A 16,629-nucleotide genomic window follows, 5' to 3' on the forward strand; every position below is an offset into this window, starting at 1 on the left:
GTTTGCCTGGGACACATCGTTTAGAATCTGGGAGAGGATGCAACCAGGTGTGTTCCTCAACAGCTAACTGTTAACAACGTGTACCAGGCGGTCCCCCCTCCCGACTACCGCCATGTCTGGGGCACACTGCCGGCCCGAGACACTGCCCCCCCCCCTCTGTCCTCGTCCCGTCATGCCCGCGCCACTCGGCCCGCGCCGCCGCCCGGTCAGGTTACACAGTCAGCCCTGCACTGCACTGGTGTCGCCGGCGCCTGGCCGCGAACAAACGCCAGACGCGCCGCGTGTTTACTGACCTACGGGGGGGGGGGGGGCGCCGACCCGACGACACCCGGGCCCCCTGCCGGAGAGGAGGGGGAGGGAGGGGGCACTCAGGCGGCGTGTCACTCCTCGGTGGCGAGGCGGGCCGGCTCTCCGCAGGGCGACGTCGAGGAGGGAGGTCAGCAGCAGCGGTCAAGCATGGGCAGCTGCAGCCTGCTGGTGCTGGTGCTGGTGGCGTCGGCCGTCGGTGAGTGCTGGCGGCGCAGGATGGGACGCAGGGCTGGGAACGCCCGGACGACACACGGCGGAGATCGGAGTGATCTGTCTAGCGGAGTTGAGAATTAAGGAATGCCATTCGTACCGTAAAACAGAAGCAAGTAAGTGGGGACTGCGGGGGCTGCAGCGCACATGTACACATGAGAGTGCATGAACAGATACCTCCACACCCAACATCGCGACAGCGTGTCGCCTCACTACCAATGCACGGGATCGAGGATGTTTTCATAGACTACAGAAATGTGCTGGTTGTGCGGGCTTGGCTCATCTGCCTAGCAGGACCGTAACTTGTATGGCATAACACTAGCTGGATGAAGAACATGATTATGTGTGTAGGGGACAATAAGAATAACGCTATGCTCATAATAGAATGAATAAGTTGAGAAAAACATGGTATCCCATCACTGACCCGCCAGGACTCACTCGCCAGCTCTGCATGAAAAAACGTAAAAACGTAGCGTTTTTCTGGGCTAATTAAATATATTGTGAGCATAAGGTTATTCTTAGTTTCGGCTACAATAGGAGTGTAACATGGTACATTGGATGCATCGTTGCTGCTCAGCACCGCGAAGCAACTGATATGAAGTGGATATATTGTGTATTCCCCTTCATTTGCAAGGGGGTTTGCAACACGTTTAATTGACCCAAGCTCGCGAGAAAGCATTAAAACTAGATGGCTTCAGACTGGCGAAAACCGAACTCCCACCATAGCGGAGAAGAAGCAATGGCAGGTCGTTGTTATTTCGGTCTATGGTAGTTCAAAAGCAGCAAATTTTTGCTGGACAACCCGATTTTAGCGTACATAAATCGAGGAAAACAACTTGTGTCTACCTCACAGAACTGGGCAAAGTTGGGCTTAGCCAGAGCAGCTCCAAAATGGTGTAGTCTGGGCTGGCTCAGTTTTCTTAAGAAAAACCCATGGCTTGGATCTTTCTCAAATTCTGTTTGTCAGTATGCTTGGACGTTGAATGCCTAAGCAGACAAACTTTCGAAGATACGAAGTAGATAAGAAAGATAAGAAAGATAGATAAGAAGATAAGAAAACAAACGAAGATAATAGTAAAATGGGTAGTAAACGTGCAGTGTATAACATCACTTATCACAAGTGATGTAGTTAAAGTAAGTCCTTCGTTAAAGTGAAACTGGCACATTTCAGGCGAACACGTACACACGCATGACTGAAACCTAGCTCCCGAATTCTTCCTGAATATATAAGCTTTTCTACTCGGAGCATGTTATTTGTATATATATATATATATATATATATATATATATATGATACTTATGTAAATAAAACGCTCGTATAATTTCATGAATCTCTTTCTACGGCCAAATGTTAGGTCTTTAGACTTCGTCGTTATGGGTCTTTACAGGTCGTTACAGGTCCTTACAGACAGCAAGCCGTCACACTGTGTGACTAATTTCCTTTGGTAAGGAAAAATAAGTTGCGTAGTACTAAACTCCGTTGGTATGAAACTTACAACGCTGTATTGTGGTGAGAGAATATGAGAAGCATTCCAATTCAGCGGAATCCTAGCACATTCGCGTCTGACGCATGAGGTTAGCAGTGCAGAAGCCTGGCCGCCAGCACTGCGGCCAATTTGTTGGGCCCTTTAAATTGGCCGGCTGTCCGTCAGAAGACTGCTGCCACGCTTGAAGTGAAGTGGTCGCATTTGTGGCTTGGACCGGTTGCTTATGCTGGCCAAAATCACCATCTAAATCAAAAGGATTTGTTTCATATGTGCTTAAGGTGACGCGGGTATACTTTCTTAGGTCACGGACAGTGATTGTCAGTCACGCACATTCGAGGTGCAGAGCTTTTTGGTGGTAGGTCCCAAGCGTGGCACTTTCTTTTCAAGTAGCTGACGTCTACCGCTCGCGGGTTGAGACGGCTGCCTTCAAGGCATGCCATTAGTGACGTTCAGATTGTTCCTTGGCACGTGTGCAGCCCGGTATTGCATCACGTTACATTATACAGATGAGATGGTCCCTAGTAATCCGTTCTCATTGATCTGTAGGGATCTTCAAATTTCGTCTTCTCCACGTTCTCATCTCGTCATCGCCAAAGCGTAACATGCTCCCACTTCTGCTGTTATTTCTTGTCTCCTGCTAAGGCCACCGGTTGTCCCCACCTCAAATAATTTGGCGGATTGGTTAAGATGCATGACGAAGCAGCCTACTGCCCCCCCCCCCCCCCCCTCATCTGTTGGGCACCAGTCAATGCCTTCAAATTACACGCGTTTTGTCCATGTTTAAAATTTTAGCCGGTGCTGTTCCGGCTTCCACTCAATGGATGTTATAAGTGAAATGAAGTGCACGACCGATCGATTTCAGACCGGGGTTGTCAGACCAGAAAGCAGCCTTGGATTTTTGAGAGCGTGGTGTCTTTAATGCAACCGCTACTTCAAGTGGAACAGCATTGTCTTTTCAACGACGAAAACTGCTGGGACAATAACAAATTGCCCATGAACCGCCATTGCCCTATTTCCGTACGCATGTCTTCCGGCATCCTTGTGAGACATTTCGTGTCGAACTGTCCTTTTCGTAGCTCTCTCACACACAAGGGATTAAAACCGGCGCCTTTTCCCGTGCCTTTTCCCGCGCCTTTTACCGGGATTGAGCGTGGCGCGGAGCGGGCCGACCACGTGCGCCGGCGCGCGGCCGGCGCGCTTTCATTTCGGACTGCACGGCACCGCGGCCGCAAAAACAGCGGCAATTGCGCCTGATTCGCGGCCGTGTCAATCTGGGCTTCGGCGTCACGCGAGCCACGAGGCTGCCCAGTGCGCAGGTTAGCCGCGCCCGCCGCCGTGCTGCGCGCTGCGCCCTGGCTCGGGCCACGTTCGCACGCTGCCTGGACCGGCGCCGCTGAGGGGATTGCTTCGGAGGGCGGGGGCACGGCGATGCGTTGACACGAAAGACGCCTGTCTAGCTCACGCGACGAGCCTGGGGTAGGCGGAGAGGCGTGGCCAGACGACGCCCAGCGAGGGATGATGTATTTCGGAAAAGCCACCAGTGTGGTCAATGCCCGCTTAAGGCGTTAGTCCTCAGTATTATAGCTTGCACGAGAAAACGGTGCTATGAATGGTGAGATCGATGTTTCATGCGTCTATTTTTTCGTTTCGGACTGCGAGAAATTGCCCAGTATGGGACGTTGCACTCCGACCGCAGTACTCAAGTCCAACTGCGCACACTAGCACCAGCCAGAGGAAACGGGCTGCAGGCGCTTATCTAACCCACTGACACGACATTCCCAAACCAGCGAGAATCACACGGGCCTTGTTTAAATTCGTTTCATGCAACGCCATATATCTAGATCAAACATTGTCATGGCCTAAAAAACCCAGATGTGTGTGGGTGGGGATGGGGATGGGGTGGGGGTGGGGAGGGGAGGTTAGGGATGTCTCATGCCAATATCCACATTTCCTTGCGAATCCCTGCTTGCTGGGCCGAGCTTCTCATTTGTGCTCGTCCACTGCCGCTTCTTTTTTAGCGGTTGCCGGCCTCACAAATTCTCGCACGCACATGACTCGACAGCTTTAAAACCGATTTTCTGCATGGCGCTTAATGCAGCAAAGAGCTGTTTTACAACAACGCTCACCATGAAGTCTTCGCCTTTGATTGCTTAACAATCGTTTGACAAATGAACATATTTGTCGGGGACTAGCCAGAACAGTTTGTTATTGTGCGGTTTTCATATTTCCTTGGTTAAAAGGCCCTGTGATTTTGGCGCAGGTTTTCAACTGCCTGTGGACGTGGAGCCCGATTTACCTCTCTCGGTGAATCTGGACTTGGACGTTAAAGAATACTGGGAGCTCTTACTGAACTGGCTCAGTTCACACTCATCCCAGCCCGGCTTCGGCAAAATCCTGATGGCCAGCCCGCGTGAGTAGCGATAAATGTAGTTCATTATACATATTTTAATGAATATTTAGTAACGTCGAATACCCGTAAAGAATGCCCGAGACTCTCCTTAATATTTTTGCCGAACAGGAATACTTTGCGAAGCAGGCACAATTTTGAGCCTCAGCAACGCACTTGCTAGAGCGTTTTCTTCCAATACGAAAAAAAATGAATTCAGTGCGTCAGAATCTGAGAACCTGTATCTGCTCAAAGAGCGAAAACCAAGACGCATGTCTCAGAAAGACCATCTCCACCAGCCGTCCTTTAACGTTATACCCAGTTGGGTGTGTGTACATCCCGGGTAACTTGGCGCAGCCAGGTTACGACATGCATTCCCTGCTCCACGAGCCTCCAACTCTCCCGCTGGCCTGGAGCCGCCTCTGGAGCCCTTCTGGAGCCGCCTCTGGAGCCCTTCTGGAGCCGCCTCTGCTCGGCCCCGGCGTGCGTCGCGCGCTGGCCGCCATAAACACCGTCGCCAAGCTGTCGTGCTAGCCTGCCGGCCATGCTGCCGCTGCACGCAGTACCTTGCAGCACCACGCAGCAGCTGCTTGCGGCAGCTGCAGCGCCGCAAGCGTTCGTCCCTCGTCTTCTGTCATCTGTCCGTCGGTCTTTGTTGAAGCGACGACACTAACAGGACGCTGGAAGGATACACGGGCAAACAAATTAAAGTTCTTTTCATGCGGAGGCTGCAAAGCTTTTACTCTGTGACTGAACTCAACTCTTATGAAGGAGTTTTACGGTTCCCATGCTTTAAATGAGCGGGCCGTAGATTGTAATCTACACGTGCCGTCAGCCGCAGCTCAAGATGGTGCCACGTCTGGCCACTTATCAGTGGGCGCTGGGTGCAGTCCATCTAAACATCAGTGGTTTTGATTGGACATCAATGGCTTATTTGGAGCACAGGATACGAAGGTGCCATGACATGCTTGGAATTATGCGGGTAATCTCTGGAGACACTGACTTTCCACTGATTTTCGTGGCATGTACCAACGGACAGATTCATGAAGCATTGTATTATCTCTCATCGGTAACCAGAAGATGGGGTCGGTTCGAGGCGCGCACTCTTAGTGCGCCTCTGGGGATCACTGATCCTCCTCTTAGCTCGTCCTAGCGCCCTGACCTCAAACAGCCCGTTTTGAAGGCCCAGGGAAGCCTTTAGCATTGTCTGAGGTGCTGTAATTATCTGAGGACCATGTGACGATCATCCTTGTGGTTTGTCATCCATGTGGTGCTTCCGCGACTGTGCGGACCTCGCCATTTGTCGTCTCTGGGGATCCTTGACGGTTTCGGGTTCCCTGGTCTTCTGCAACGTCTCTGATTGTATCGGTACATCGCGAACCCTTGACCAACTCGCCCGACCTTCCTGATTACACAGCTGTTGCTGACGACCGAGCCGCGATAGCCCAGCCAAACTATGTGAGCGTTGCTGGGCGGCCCCAGTGACGTCACCCATCACCGGCGGGACTCGTCAACTCCTGAAGTGGATCGGTGTGCCGATCTGTAGCCGAGCGCACGCGACGGTCGACCCGCGTCGCATTATCAGGCCCAGTGGCCATCTTGCATGGGGCCGCGGGGACGCCGCGGGCCGGCGGGCCGGCGGGCCAAGCATGCGGCGCCCACGTCTTATGGTCACGCTCGTCCGTCCAAACTAAGCACAGGGTGTGATCTGGCAGAAAGGAGGTCAGAGCGAAGTGCGCCGTCCTCGAATAAGTGACAGCTCTCGCGGATGTGCGCGGGATGAGTCAACCGCATGCACGCGACGTGCAGAGTGTGAGGCTAGCGACGCCATCTGGAAACAAGCGTTTGGAGCCAACGTGGTTCGTGAGAGAAACTCCCCGACTTTGTGCAGACGGGGGTTGTGTTCGCTTGGGACCGGTATGTGTTTGGGTCTAGTAGCCTGAATCCCCGGAATCTGCGATTCCCGATGCCTTGTGCATGGGTGCGGCACCACACTGCACACGACGGAGTCCATCTGCATATGATCTCGAGTCTGAATCCAAGGACTCTGACGTTGAGCCTGCGCTCATCTCTGAGTCGCAAAAGAAAAAGTCCATTCCGTAAATCATTACGGATTCATACGGTACAAATGTATATATTTGCATGCAAGATTGTCAAGGATAGCTATCGTCAAGATAGCTATCCTCATTATCAAGGTCATTTAAGGTTACAATTAGAAACCTAACCCATTGTGACTCATCCGAAACGCAGCCCAGCGTGACCTAGCCTTTTCGGCCGTTGCACCAGGCCAGCGCTATAACGCGTTATTATATTGGTACTAACAGCCCTGTCTCCCATGACATATGTTTCGCTAAATATGTATAAGAGCATGCATGACATATGCATCAATACCTAAGCTTCATTGCGGGTCAAAGCTTCTCGAAACCTGAGTTATGAAATTCAGATTAAGTTGATCACTTAGGACAACATTAGGTGAAGGGTGAGTGCTATTTACATAGATGATGTATTGGTTCAGCCTTTATTCCTTTAGGTTTGGGTCTTTGTGTCGTTCCACTCCGATTCCGGCTTGAGTCTGGATCCAACTCCGATGCCATTCTCCACTCCGATTCCATTGCCTCCGGTTTGAGTCTGAATCCATCTCCCACTCCGCTCTTCTCTCAAACTGAGTCTGAGTATGGAGCCAATGTTTTTCGAAGTTATGAGTCCGAATCCGAGTTTGAGTTATAAGTGAAATGTGCTGATTCACTTGAGTTCACTTCCAAAGGTCGTGTGCGTGTCTGGTTTTATGTCTGGTCCGTCTCAGTTCTATGCCTGGGTTGGGGTTGTGCATGCCTCTTATAAACTTCTCTCTGCGTACGTAAGTAGAAATTCGCTGCGCGACAACTTGAAACGGACTTGAAGCAGCATATGTCGGCGATATGTGTGATGTCAGCATTTGAAGTGGTGAAGCTTGCTGAGAGGAAAACAAAACGTGGCAGGATCAGACGATCCACATGCGCGTGCTTGTCGCTTGTCAGCACACCTTACCCGCACAAAGCTAAACATCGGCGTGCTGCCTGGTTGGCAGTCCTTCATGCTTGCCTGCTGTATTGGAGACGTTTGGTATCCTCCGATCATGTTTTGCAAATAGATCTGGATCGGGTTTCACATACAGATCCAAAACAAGATGGAGGCCAAGCTTCATATGATGATACTTCGCCTTAATTTCTGCATGATTTTCATGATTCCAGAGATGTGGTTTTCCAGACAGTGCTTTGGATGATAGATTTCATTGTTGAATAACGGCTTGCCATGGACCAGTGAAGTTCCCAGAGACTTACAAGCTTAAGTTATACTATATGAAATGCGATATCATCAACGCTTCTCCCATCGAAACCTTCTAAGATGTGCCTTTTCAAACATTGACTCTGGCAACTTGCAATACGGCCAGGGTGGTATATACATTACACACACACACACACACACACACAACACACACACACACACACACACACACCACACGACACCCACACACACACACACACACACACACACACACACACAACACACACACCCACACACACCCACACCACACACACACACACCACACACACCACACACACAACACACAACACACAACCACACACACACACACACACACACACACCAAACACACACCCACACACACACACACACACACACATCACACACACACACACCACACACACAATAGACGAGGACGCCTCTCTGATGACAATCCTCGATACTGTCACAGGTCATTCAGTCACGCTCCACTCAGCCTCCTATGCATGTCAAAGGTGCACGTGCGGTCCCCGGGGCTCTCTCCGCAGTCACCGGTCGGAGATTGGTGACGTCACGACCCAGGCGGAAGCAGATCATCCGGGGCAGACCTAGACAGATTTTTGCTGAATTGTGAAATTTCGTGCGGAAACCATGACAGGCCTTGCGTGACTAGTTTTATATTGCGTAGGCCACACTACCGGATGATTGATGCCGTTCGACACACGCTCAGAGCGTCACTGATTTCGTTGCCATGCCATACTCAGTTCTTGAGATAACAAAGTGAGGTCTACGCAAACGAGGCATGAACCCGTGTGACCTGATATAACACACTACAGGTCACGGCCATAGGCAAGTGACTGCCGACGTTGGATTCAGTGTGCCGGTGGCTATATAGCACCCCTCTTCCCCGCTAGCAGTAGAAGTGGTTCCAAAAGTTAAGAAGAAGCTTGTGTGCAACGAGCTTACCTCATCAGTCCACGTTGGCCAATGATCAATGCTGTTTATCTGATGCGGTTTCAGGCAAGCTGTCCGATCGCTCGTTCCGCTTGCATGAGCTTCGTTTAGCCTTCGAGATAGGAGGGTAGAGTTGTAAAGCCTCTCGCACATCGCAGGTGAGACGAACGCCTGGGATCATGGTTAAAGCAACGTTAAACACTTTCAGTTACAGTGGGGTAAAATAAACACTTGGAAGGGAGGAACTATAACCTAACTTTTCTGCAGCAGCGCATCACTTTTCACATCATCACTTGGCATTACATCAAAAGGTAAGATCTCGGGCAAGGCCAAGTAGTTACATACTTGGCCTTGCAACATACGCATATCACATGGGCCTTGAAGGCCGTTCAGTAGTCAATGCCGCACGATTTCTACGACGGCGCAGTCGGCCCAGCTGTTCCGGGGTTCATTGTGGTTGACTTCAAGACGTCCTCCTCGCCGCGCTTGCATTTATAAGGTCAGCCTTGATTCGAGGTCAGCCTTGCACAGAGTGCGGGACCTTTCTGCCTGCTGCACTACTGAACAAACCAAGATGTGGCAAGCCTTAGCCGCATGTCACCTCCCTGCAGTGATGCTGAACAGGGCTTGGGTGGATGGCCCTGGCTGAAGCCCGTCTGTTAGCTGTAGTGGTGGGCACATCAAGTTGTCGTCAACCCTGTCTACAGCGCCTATCTGGAAACAGAATTCATTGCTGATCACACTCGGCTGCCGCCAGCCCTGGCTGCAGACCTACCTGCGGCGGCACCCAGAGCTAGACAAACCTAGCTGCCGCCAGCCCTGGCTGCAGACCTACCTGCGGCGGCACCCAGAGCTAGACAAACCCAGCTGCCGCCAGCCCTGGCTGCAGACCTACCTGCGGCGGCACTCAGAGCTAGACAAACCCAGCCGCCGCCAGCCCTGGCCGCAGACCTACCTGCGGCGGCACTCAGAGCTAGACAAACCCAGCTGCCGCCAGCCCTGGCCGCAGACCTACCTGCGGCGGCACTCAGAGCTAGACAAACCCAGCTGCCTCCAGCCCTGGCCGCAGACCTACCTGCGGCGGCACTCAGAGCTAGACAAACCCAGCTGCCGCCAGCCCTGGCTGCAGACCTACCTGCGGCGGCACTCAGAGCTAGATAAACCCAGCTGCCTTCAGCCTGGCTGCAGACCTATCTACAGCGACACCCAGAGCTAGACAAACCCAGCTGCAGCCAGCCATGGCTGCACACCTATCTGCAAGCAGCAGCCAGTAATGGACAAACCCAGCTGCCGCCAGTCCTGACCGCCAGATCTACTGCTTCTTTGCCAGCAGTATAGCGCTGGAGAAACCCAGGTGCGGCTGGGCCCTCCGTGCTAGTCAGAATAGCCGGGCATCACGAACGCCGCCGGACGGGCATGTCAGTCAGTGGGGTCTCCTCCCCAACATTCACTGGAGTTAAACTGGCCATTACCTGTGTGGTTATAGCTCGGGAGCTTTGTCTGAAGATTCACGGCGTTGTTGCCGGCTGGTTGAGAGGTGGCTCGGTGGCGTCGCGTTCAGGGATGCCCTGATGCAAATGAACCAAACATTTTGTGCTGTGCTGCCTCAAACTGAGCGGCAGTCGATGATTCGTGCGTTTTATTCAATTCGCTTTCCCACGTACGCGAGCTCCGTAGGTAGTCGATAATATTCAGAGCAGCCCTGCAATGCGTATCCTGGTCCTACCCAGTGACGTCAGAGCCCCATACAAGCAGTCGCTAGAATAGTAATTGGATTTCAAGGGCACGTCTACTGCAGCGGCTGCTTGCGTCAGGCTCTTAAAAGTTAACGAGAAGGGTGGATACAAATCAAATTTTACTTCGAGACTGCATGCAAGGTAGTAAAGTGTTACGTATAAGTTTTGTTGGAGTTGGTTGGAAATACAGCATCCCACAGACGAGCATTGTCGTTTGCTAGCATTAAAACTGATCGAGACAGTCCTTGCACGTTTCTCTTCAAGATATGTACTCACTGATCCTAACCGTCTAGGTCAAGTTTGGCACGGATGCAGAAAATGTTGATAAGTCTATCAGTGTCAGTCATTTTCCCGTCAGTGCGAAAGACGAGTACACGGCCGCCATTTTTTTTTTGCCTACTTGTCTGGGTGGCTGTCTACTCGCAGCGCCAGCCCACCTCACGCACCTCGGGCTCGTTTCAGGAGCGCGTGCCACGGCGAGCGATGACCAGAGCCACCTATCGGGAAAAACATCAACTATGGATTCCACCATGCCGCAAGTGGGGAGCCTGTTCTCGCAGCGGCAAGTTAGTATGCAGGTGGTCGAGCAGGCGCCGCGCCAAGATGATGACGCTAGAGTCTTAGACCTGGACGAGACAAAACTGAGCCAGGGTGACATCAGCGAAATGGTCGCGGACCTGATTGCCAAGCAGCTGAAAGACGCCGGCGTGTCTGCGGAGGACTTAGCCGCCTTTATCGCCAACCAGACGGCCGGCAGGGACGTGGGAGACGAGCAGTTTCCCGACAGCGGCGACGACCAGACCTCACAGGAGCCGAGCCGGACGGACCCAGCAGATGACAGCAACGGCCCAGGCAGGTCCGGAACGGAGGACGATGAGGAAAAGGAAGGAGAGGACGATAAGAGCCGGACGTCCGCGCGGCACCCGAGGGTGCTCAGCGCCTCCGCACCAGCCAGCGGAGGGCCTGATGTATTCAATAACGGCACCGACTACTTCAAGTGGCTGGAAGATATCATGAAGCAAGTGGAGGATAAGATGGCTAAAAAGGGAAACACGGCGGATGACACAGCGATGAACGAAAGACCACCACAATCGAACGATCAATCAACCAGGGGTGATGAAAATACAAAGGAGGCTTCTTCATTGGAACCGCAGGGTTTGAAGGACTGGCAAAAGTCTGAGGATGCTCACGGAGGTTTCGATAACATTCCTAAAGCTGTCCCCATGATTGTCATGTCTGGAAACACATACATAAAGGACATTGGGAACTTCAGAAACACATACACCTACGGACAACTGCCCCTGAAAGTTCGCACGCTGGAACCAAATGGCAACGACTCCGGTCTTAAGCTCGACGACTCCGAGACCAACGACAACACGCCCGTCAAGTCGAGCAAGCGAGACGGCAACACCCGGCGCGGAGATAGTCTCGAGTCGAGCAAGCGGGACGGCAACACCCGGCGGAGGGATAGTCTCGAGTCGAGCAAGCGGGACGGCAACACCCGGCGCAGGGATAGTCTCGAGTCGAGCAAGCGGGACGGCAACACCCACCGTCTGAGAAGTAGTGCGCCAAACGCCCAGGTTCGCGGTCACGACGACAGAACTGATGGTCACAACAACGGCAAGGATAATGGTCAGGACAGCTCAACCTACCACAGCCAGGTGCATGGACACGACGATGGAGACAGTAGAGGGGATAATGGTCGGGGAAGCTCGACCTATCATAGCGAAGTTCATGGACACGACGATGGAGACAGCAGAGGGGATAATGGTCGGGGTAGCTCAACCTATCATAGCGAAGTTCACGGTCACGACGATGGAGACAGCAGACAGAATAATGGCCAAGACAGCTCAACTTACCACAGCGAGGTGCATGGACACGACGACGGAGACAGCAGCGGGGACAGCAGGAGCAGGAATGGTCAGGGTCAAAGAATGATCCGCGGACATGACGATGGAGGCACCAACAGCAGCCCAGTTCACGGCCACGACGACGGGGGAACCAACAACAGCCCAGTCCACGGCCATGACGACGGCGGAACCAACAGCCCATTCCACGGCCATGACGACGGCGGAACCAACAACAGTCCAGTCCACGGCCATGACGACGGCGGAGCCAACAACAGTCCAGTCCACGGCCATGACGACGGCGGAACCAACAACAGTCCAGTCCACGGCCATGACGACGGCGGAACCAACAACAGTCCAGGCCACGGCCATGACGACGGAGAAACCAACAACAGTCCAGTCCACGGCCACGACGACGGAGAAACCAACAACAGTCCAGTCCACGGCCATAACGACGGTGGTTCCGCCGGCCCGCTGCGGGAGCCGGCGGTACAAACCACCGAGAGGCGCAACATCAGCATGACGATGACGAACGTCAGCCTGGCCGTGCTGGGCTGCGCCGTGTTCGTGCTGGGCGCGGCGCTGGTGGTGCACCGAGTCCGGAAGTCACGGCTCGGTCCGTTCCGACGCGCAGGTGAGCGGGTGGCGTGGCTGGGGTGGGTCATCTCAGCGGGATGACGCTCTCCGTGGGCCGCCGGGGGCCATCCGCGTCATTGGCCGGGTGTGAGGAGCTTGCAGGCCACTCATATGCGCGATCAGGGATTTGGCTGGCGGTATGTGTTTGTATATTTGGCCATATCGCTTGACTGTCCTTTGTATAGACAACGCGCGTACAATGGCAAGGTACATAATCTGGTGAATATGGAGTGGATGCAAGGACCTGAAGCGGCAAGCAACAGGACTGTGCAGAAATATGGCTGGCATGTATAATGTGAGGTATGACGATACGGCCGGCATGACGCCATCGCGTGAAATGGCATAACTCGTGTAACCTGCCTTTGGTTTCCAGACTACATCATCATTTGAAGATGCTGGTGAAGATTTCTTTCCGGCCGTCTCCACTCTGGGCTGCTCCAGGCCAGGCTGAACCACCCCTCCTCTGAAGCCTCTCGCTCCCCCGAGCGTCACAGTGTTGTGTGTTGCGTCATTCGTCGCAGTGTTGTGTGTTGCGTCGTTCGTCGCAGTGTTGCGTGGATACGCTGGTGCACAGTGTGCTGCGATTCGAGCCGAGCTGCAATCATATAAACCCCCACAAACACTGCGTAAAATTAATCTAAAACTTCCTAGGACTAGTCGTTTGGTGTAATTTCCCACTGCTACACATGACGAGGACAGCGTCCAGAGGCAACGGTGCGTGCTTTGAAAAACCGTCATGCCTGCGAGCTGTACCTTGCTGCGTATATGAAGAGACATCGATACGTGTATGTTTATGTTAACAATTACGCATGGGACTTAGCAATGATGATATCGTGACTCGAGTCATATACGTAATGAGATCGCAGTATAAAATTAATGTGTGCGTCGACCGACTGGGCATATCTTGAAGCACCGTGTCCAGCGACGATAAAGATCAGCAACACCTGCCTGAAGTGCAATGAAAGGACTCGCAGGGAGTCCACGTCGTGATCGCGCGGTTCGTCGGGTGACCACTCCAGACAGCTGGCGGACGCCGAGCCGCTAGGTCAGCGCCCGTGACCTCCGCCAAGGGTCGCGTCTCGCCGGGCGGCGGGCCGGCAACGGTAAACTAGCTGCGCCTGCTCACAGATCAGATCCCTGCCGCGCAGTTGCTGTCGGCGAGACTGGCAGCTTGTGTACCGGGATCGGGCATTAATGAGCTTGACATTGTGTCTGTACGGATATAATTTCACAGCACAAGAACGATCAGTTCCACCAGAAATGGTTTTAGGTGTCGGCTTAGATACGTTAAGCATCTAGTGCACGAATTTTCCTGATTAAAGATGCTTCCATATCAGATGGATGATCTCTGTATTCGCACAAGATACACTGAGAAAATCGCGACAAGTTCAGTGAAAAACATTCAGCTACAGCTTTTAGACTTAAGCCTCGGTTTATCTCCGGTGCGTGCAGCTGGAGCGAGTGTGTTAATGCCGATAACAATCCGCAAAACTTACGGTAACCCTGACTGAAACTTGACACCACAAAAACACCACCGTAGTTTTGTTTGTAAAGGACCAAATGCCACCGGCAAATCAAGTTGTCATAAAAGGAACGTGATGTCTACTGCACAATTTACATGTAAAAGTGGAGTTACACTGGGTATGTCTCACACGACCCGTACACATCCCCAACGAAACATTTCTATTCGTGGCGAATTACTGCAACGGAGAACATCGCTACTAGGCTCTAGCAGACATCACAAATGCACACGCTTACCAAGTACGCTCCGCTTTACAAGTGGTCCAGTTTTGTACATGTTATAAGTATCACCGGCTTTGCAGTTCAATGACATCGACGACACGATTTCTACTGCCAATAACTAGGTCGACACCGTGAGATGGTGGTGTTCACAAGAAGACACCTTTGGACGGAAACAGTCAGGTGGGACGGAATGTTCGGAAACATCGCAACATCCCATTTGAGACAAATCGGTCCCACTAAATATCTATCCAATAACACTTCTGCCATCATCACTCCTAATCGCTTCTTAAGGTGATGCGTTTTGGAGACTAAATAACATTAACGTAACAAGGTATCTCGCCAAATAGTAACTGCATCTCACCGCTTTCTGTGTGCTAGCAGATCGGTTTTCTGTTTTATGAATGAAAAAGCGCGGGAAACAGGCAAAGCTCGTCAGAGTCCTGTTTCCTCACGCAACCGGATGATTATAATGCAACCAGCCATGTCAGTGGTTATGTGTAAACGGCTTCCATGGGACACAATATGATCAGCTAATGGCAAGCAATGCCAAGACAACTGCGGATAACATGAATTCGCTCAAGAAACAAACAGACGAACAGTACAAAGCCACCCGTCATAGTGTGATGTCAAGGCTGTCCGAGGCATTCCCTAGCGTGACCGCACCTTTTGTGGCGCTTTTTGAGAGCAGCCGGAGTAGCCGGGGAACGACGTCGGCGACATGTAAATCCGTTCCCAACACAACGATCACCTGAAGAAAGCCAGCGTGGAACCAGTGCTGGACGCCACATACACAGCTCCCCTCGTGCCAGGGATTCCAGGAAGCCATGGTTGCTGTTGGCTTGGTCCTGGATCACTGGAGCGTTCTTGGGTGTTTCTCCCTTTAATGGAAGCGTACGCAGCTCATCCAGTGCCACTGGTCTGCGCTGGTGTAAGCCAATGTGTGGGCAGTTGACTCGTAGTCTCCGGCGCCAGAGGTGCTTTCCGGCTTCATGTTCCTTTCAGTAGACTTAGAGCATACGCGGCTGTCGAGCTTAGGCAGCGACCGCGTGACTGGCGCTACAGGATTGTACAGGTCTTGGACTGAAACGACGTGGACATCCATCAGCGAGGGCGAAGGCCTGCTGAGATGATTCAGCTTACTGAGAACTGCCCTGGGTCTATCAAGTAAGGGAAACCCCCAAATTTTGTTTCCTCCGTTGGTTTCGTCCATTACATTCTGCCACTGGCGAAGAACTGCAAAAAGTATTCTGTTGGCAGTTTGCTGGCTTTTTGTACTGTGTGAATTTCACACGAACCTGCTGTCCGGGTTTAGGAGGTCTCTCTGTAAAGTTGAGAGGACCCTCTGTCTAGTACATAAGCTACGCGGCATATTGGGGGAGATATTCGAGCCTCTCCAACTGAATATTATTCCACACCTTGTTTCAGCAGCTTGTGAACATGTCAGTCCGCATGACGGATGCTTTACGTCACGGGTGTTTCAAAGGTCGCAACAGGCACGAGGTCGTAGCTCTGCAGCACCACCCGGGCACACCTCACCAGACCGCAGGCAGACCGGCGGCTCCACTCACCAGCTGCTTCCTCTTCTTCTTGTCTGGCGGCGGCGGCGGCGACTGGGCGGGCTCCGGGCCGGCCTCGCCGTCAGCCGGTTCGGCGGCGGGCTCCCCGGACTGCGCGCCGGGCGAGCCAGCGCACTCCTCGTCGCCGGCCGGCTCCGAGCCGTTCGCGGACATCACTGGGGGCGGCACGGGTGCGGTCGGACGCAGAGCACGCCAGCGTCGGCGACGAGGCCAGGTGGCAGCGTCAGAATTGCCGGCATGAGTGAAGCGTGACAGCTGGGCTGAACAAGATCAGACGGAACTGATCGGGACCATGACAGATCACGCTGAAAAACAACCATTTTCGATCAATCGGCCTGCCTTGAACGCAGTTTTCAGCTCGCCGGTTCGAGAGAGATCGTCCTCCGGCCAGTGCCCACCTCTCTGAATCACTGCCTCCGGATGGCTACTCCCCTCGACAGGTTCCTTCTTTTCGGTGTCCTT

General features: G+C 52.9%; 1 protein-coding gene and 1 long non-coding RNA gene across 3 annotated transcripts; one reads left to right on the forward strand and one right to left on the reverse strand.

The window, feature by feature from the left end:
* The first annotated feature begins 387 nt into the window (after window positions 1-387).
* On the forward strand, window positions 388-13,715 carry LOC119102508 (uncharacterized protein DDB_G0290685). 2 transcript variants are annotated; one of them, XM_037225888.1, is made up of 4 exons: window positions 410-505; window positions 4,267-4,416; window positions 10,827-12,845; window positions 13,221-13,715. In XM_037225888.1, exons 1-4 carry the CDS (start codon window positions 457-459, stop codon window positions 13,235-13,237), a joined length of 2,235 nt encoding a protein of 744 aa, XP_037081783.1. In that variant the 5' UTR covers window positions 410-456; the 3' UTR covers window positions 13,238-13,715. The 2 variants fall into 2 exon arrangements, with proteins under 2 accessions (XP_037081784.1, XP_037081783.1); XM_037225889.1 differs by lacking the exon at window positions 4,267-4,416 and having other exon boundaries at window positions 388-505.
* Window positions 13,716-14,180: 465 nt separating this feature from the next.
* On the reverse strand, window positions 14,181-16,199 carry LOC119102509 (uncharacterized). Its single transcript, XR_005094702.1, has 2 exons — window positions 16,159-16,199; window positions 14,181-15,670 (listed from the first exon to the last, which is right to left on the reverse strand). It is a non-coding gene; the product is annotated as an uncharacterized LOC119102509 (long non-coding RNA).
* Between the last annotated feature and the right edge of the window lie 430 nt (window positions 16,200-16,629).

Source organism: Pollicipes pollicipes, unplaced genomic scaffold, assembly GCF_011947565.3.
Source record: "Pollicipes pollicipes isolate AB1234 unplaced genomic scaffold, Ppol_2.1 Scaffold_5724;HRSCAF=6776_pilon_pilon_pilon, whole genome shotgun sequence".
NCBI classification, from domain to species: Eukaryota; Metazoa; Arthropoda; class Thecostraca; order Pollicipedomorpha; family Pollicipedidae; genus Pollicipes; species Pollicipes pollicipes.

What these genes read in the sequence shown, in the direction of transcription:
- LOC119102508 (XM_037225888.1), top strand. Translation starts at nt 457, where the DNA reads ATGGGCAGCTGCAGCCTGCTGGTGCTGGTGCTGGTGGCGTCGGCCGTC. An exon ending in GCTGGTGGCGTCGGCCGTCG is followed by an intron (nt 506 to 4,266) that starts GTGAGTGCTGGC and finishes ATTTTGGCGCAG; the next exon opens with GTTTTCAACTGCCTGTGGAC. An exon ending in AATCCTGATGGCCAGCCCGC is followed by an intron (nt 4,417 to 10,826) that starts GTGAGTAGCGAT and finishes GGCTCGTTTCAG; the next exon opens with GAGCGCGTGCCACGGCGAGC.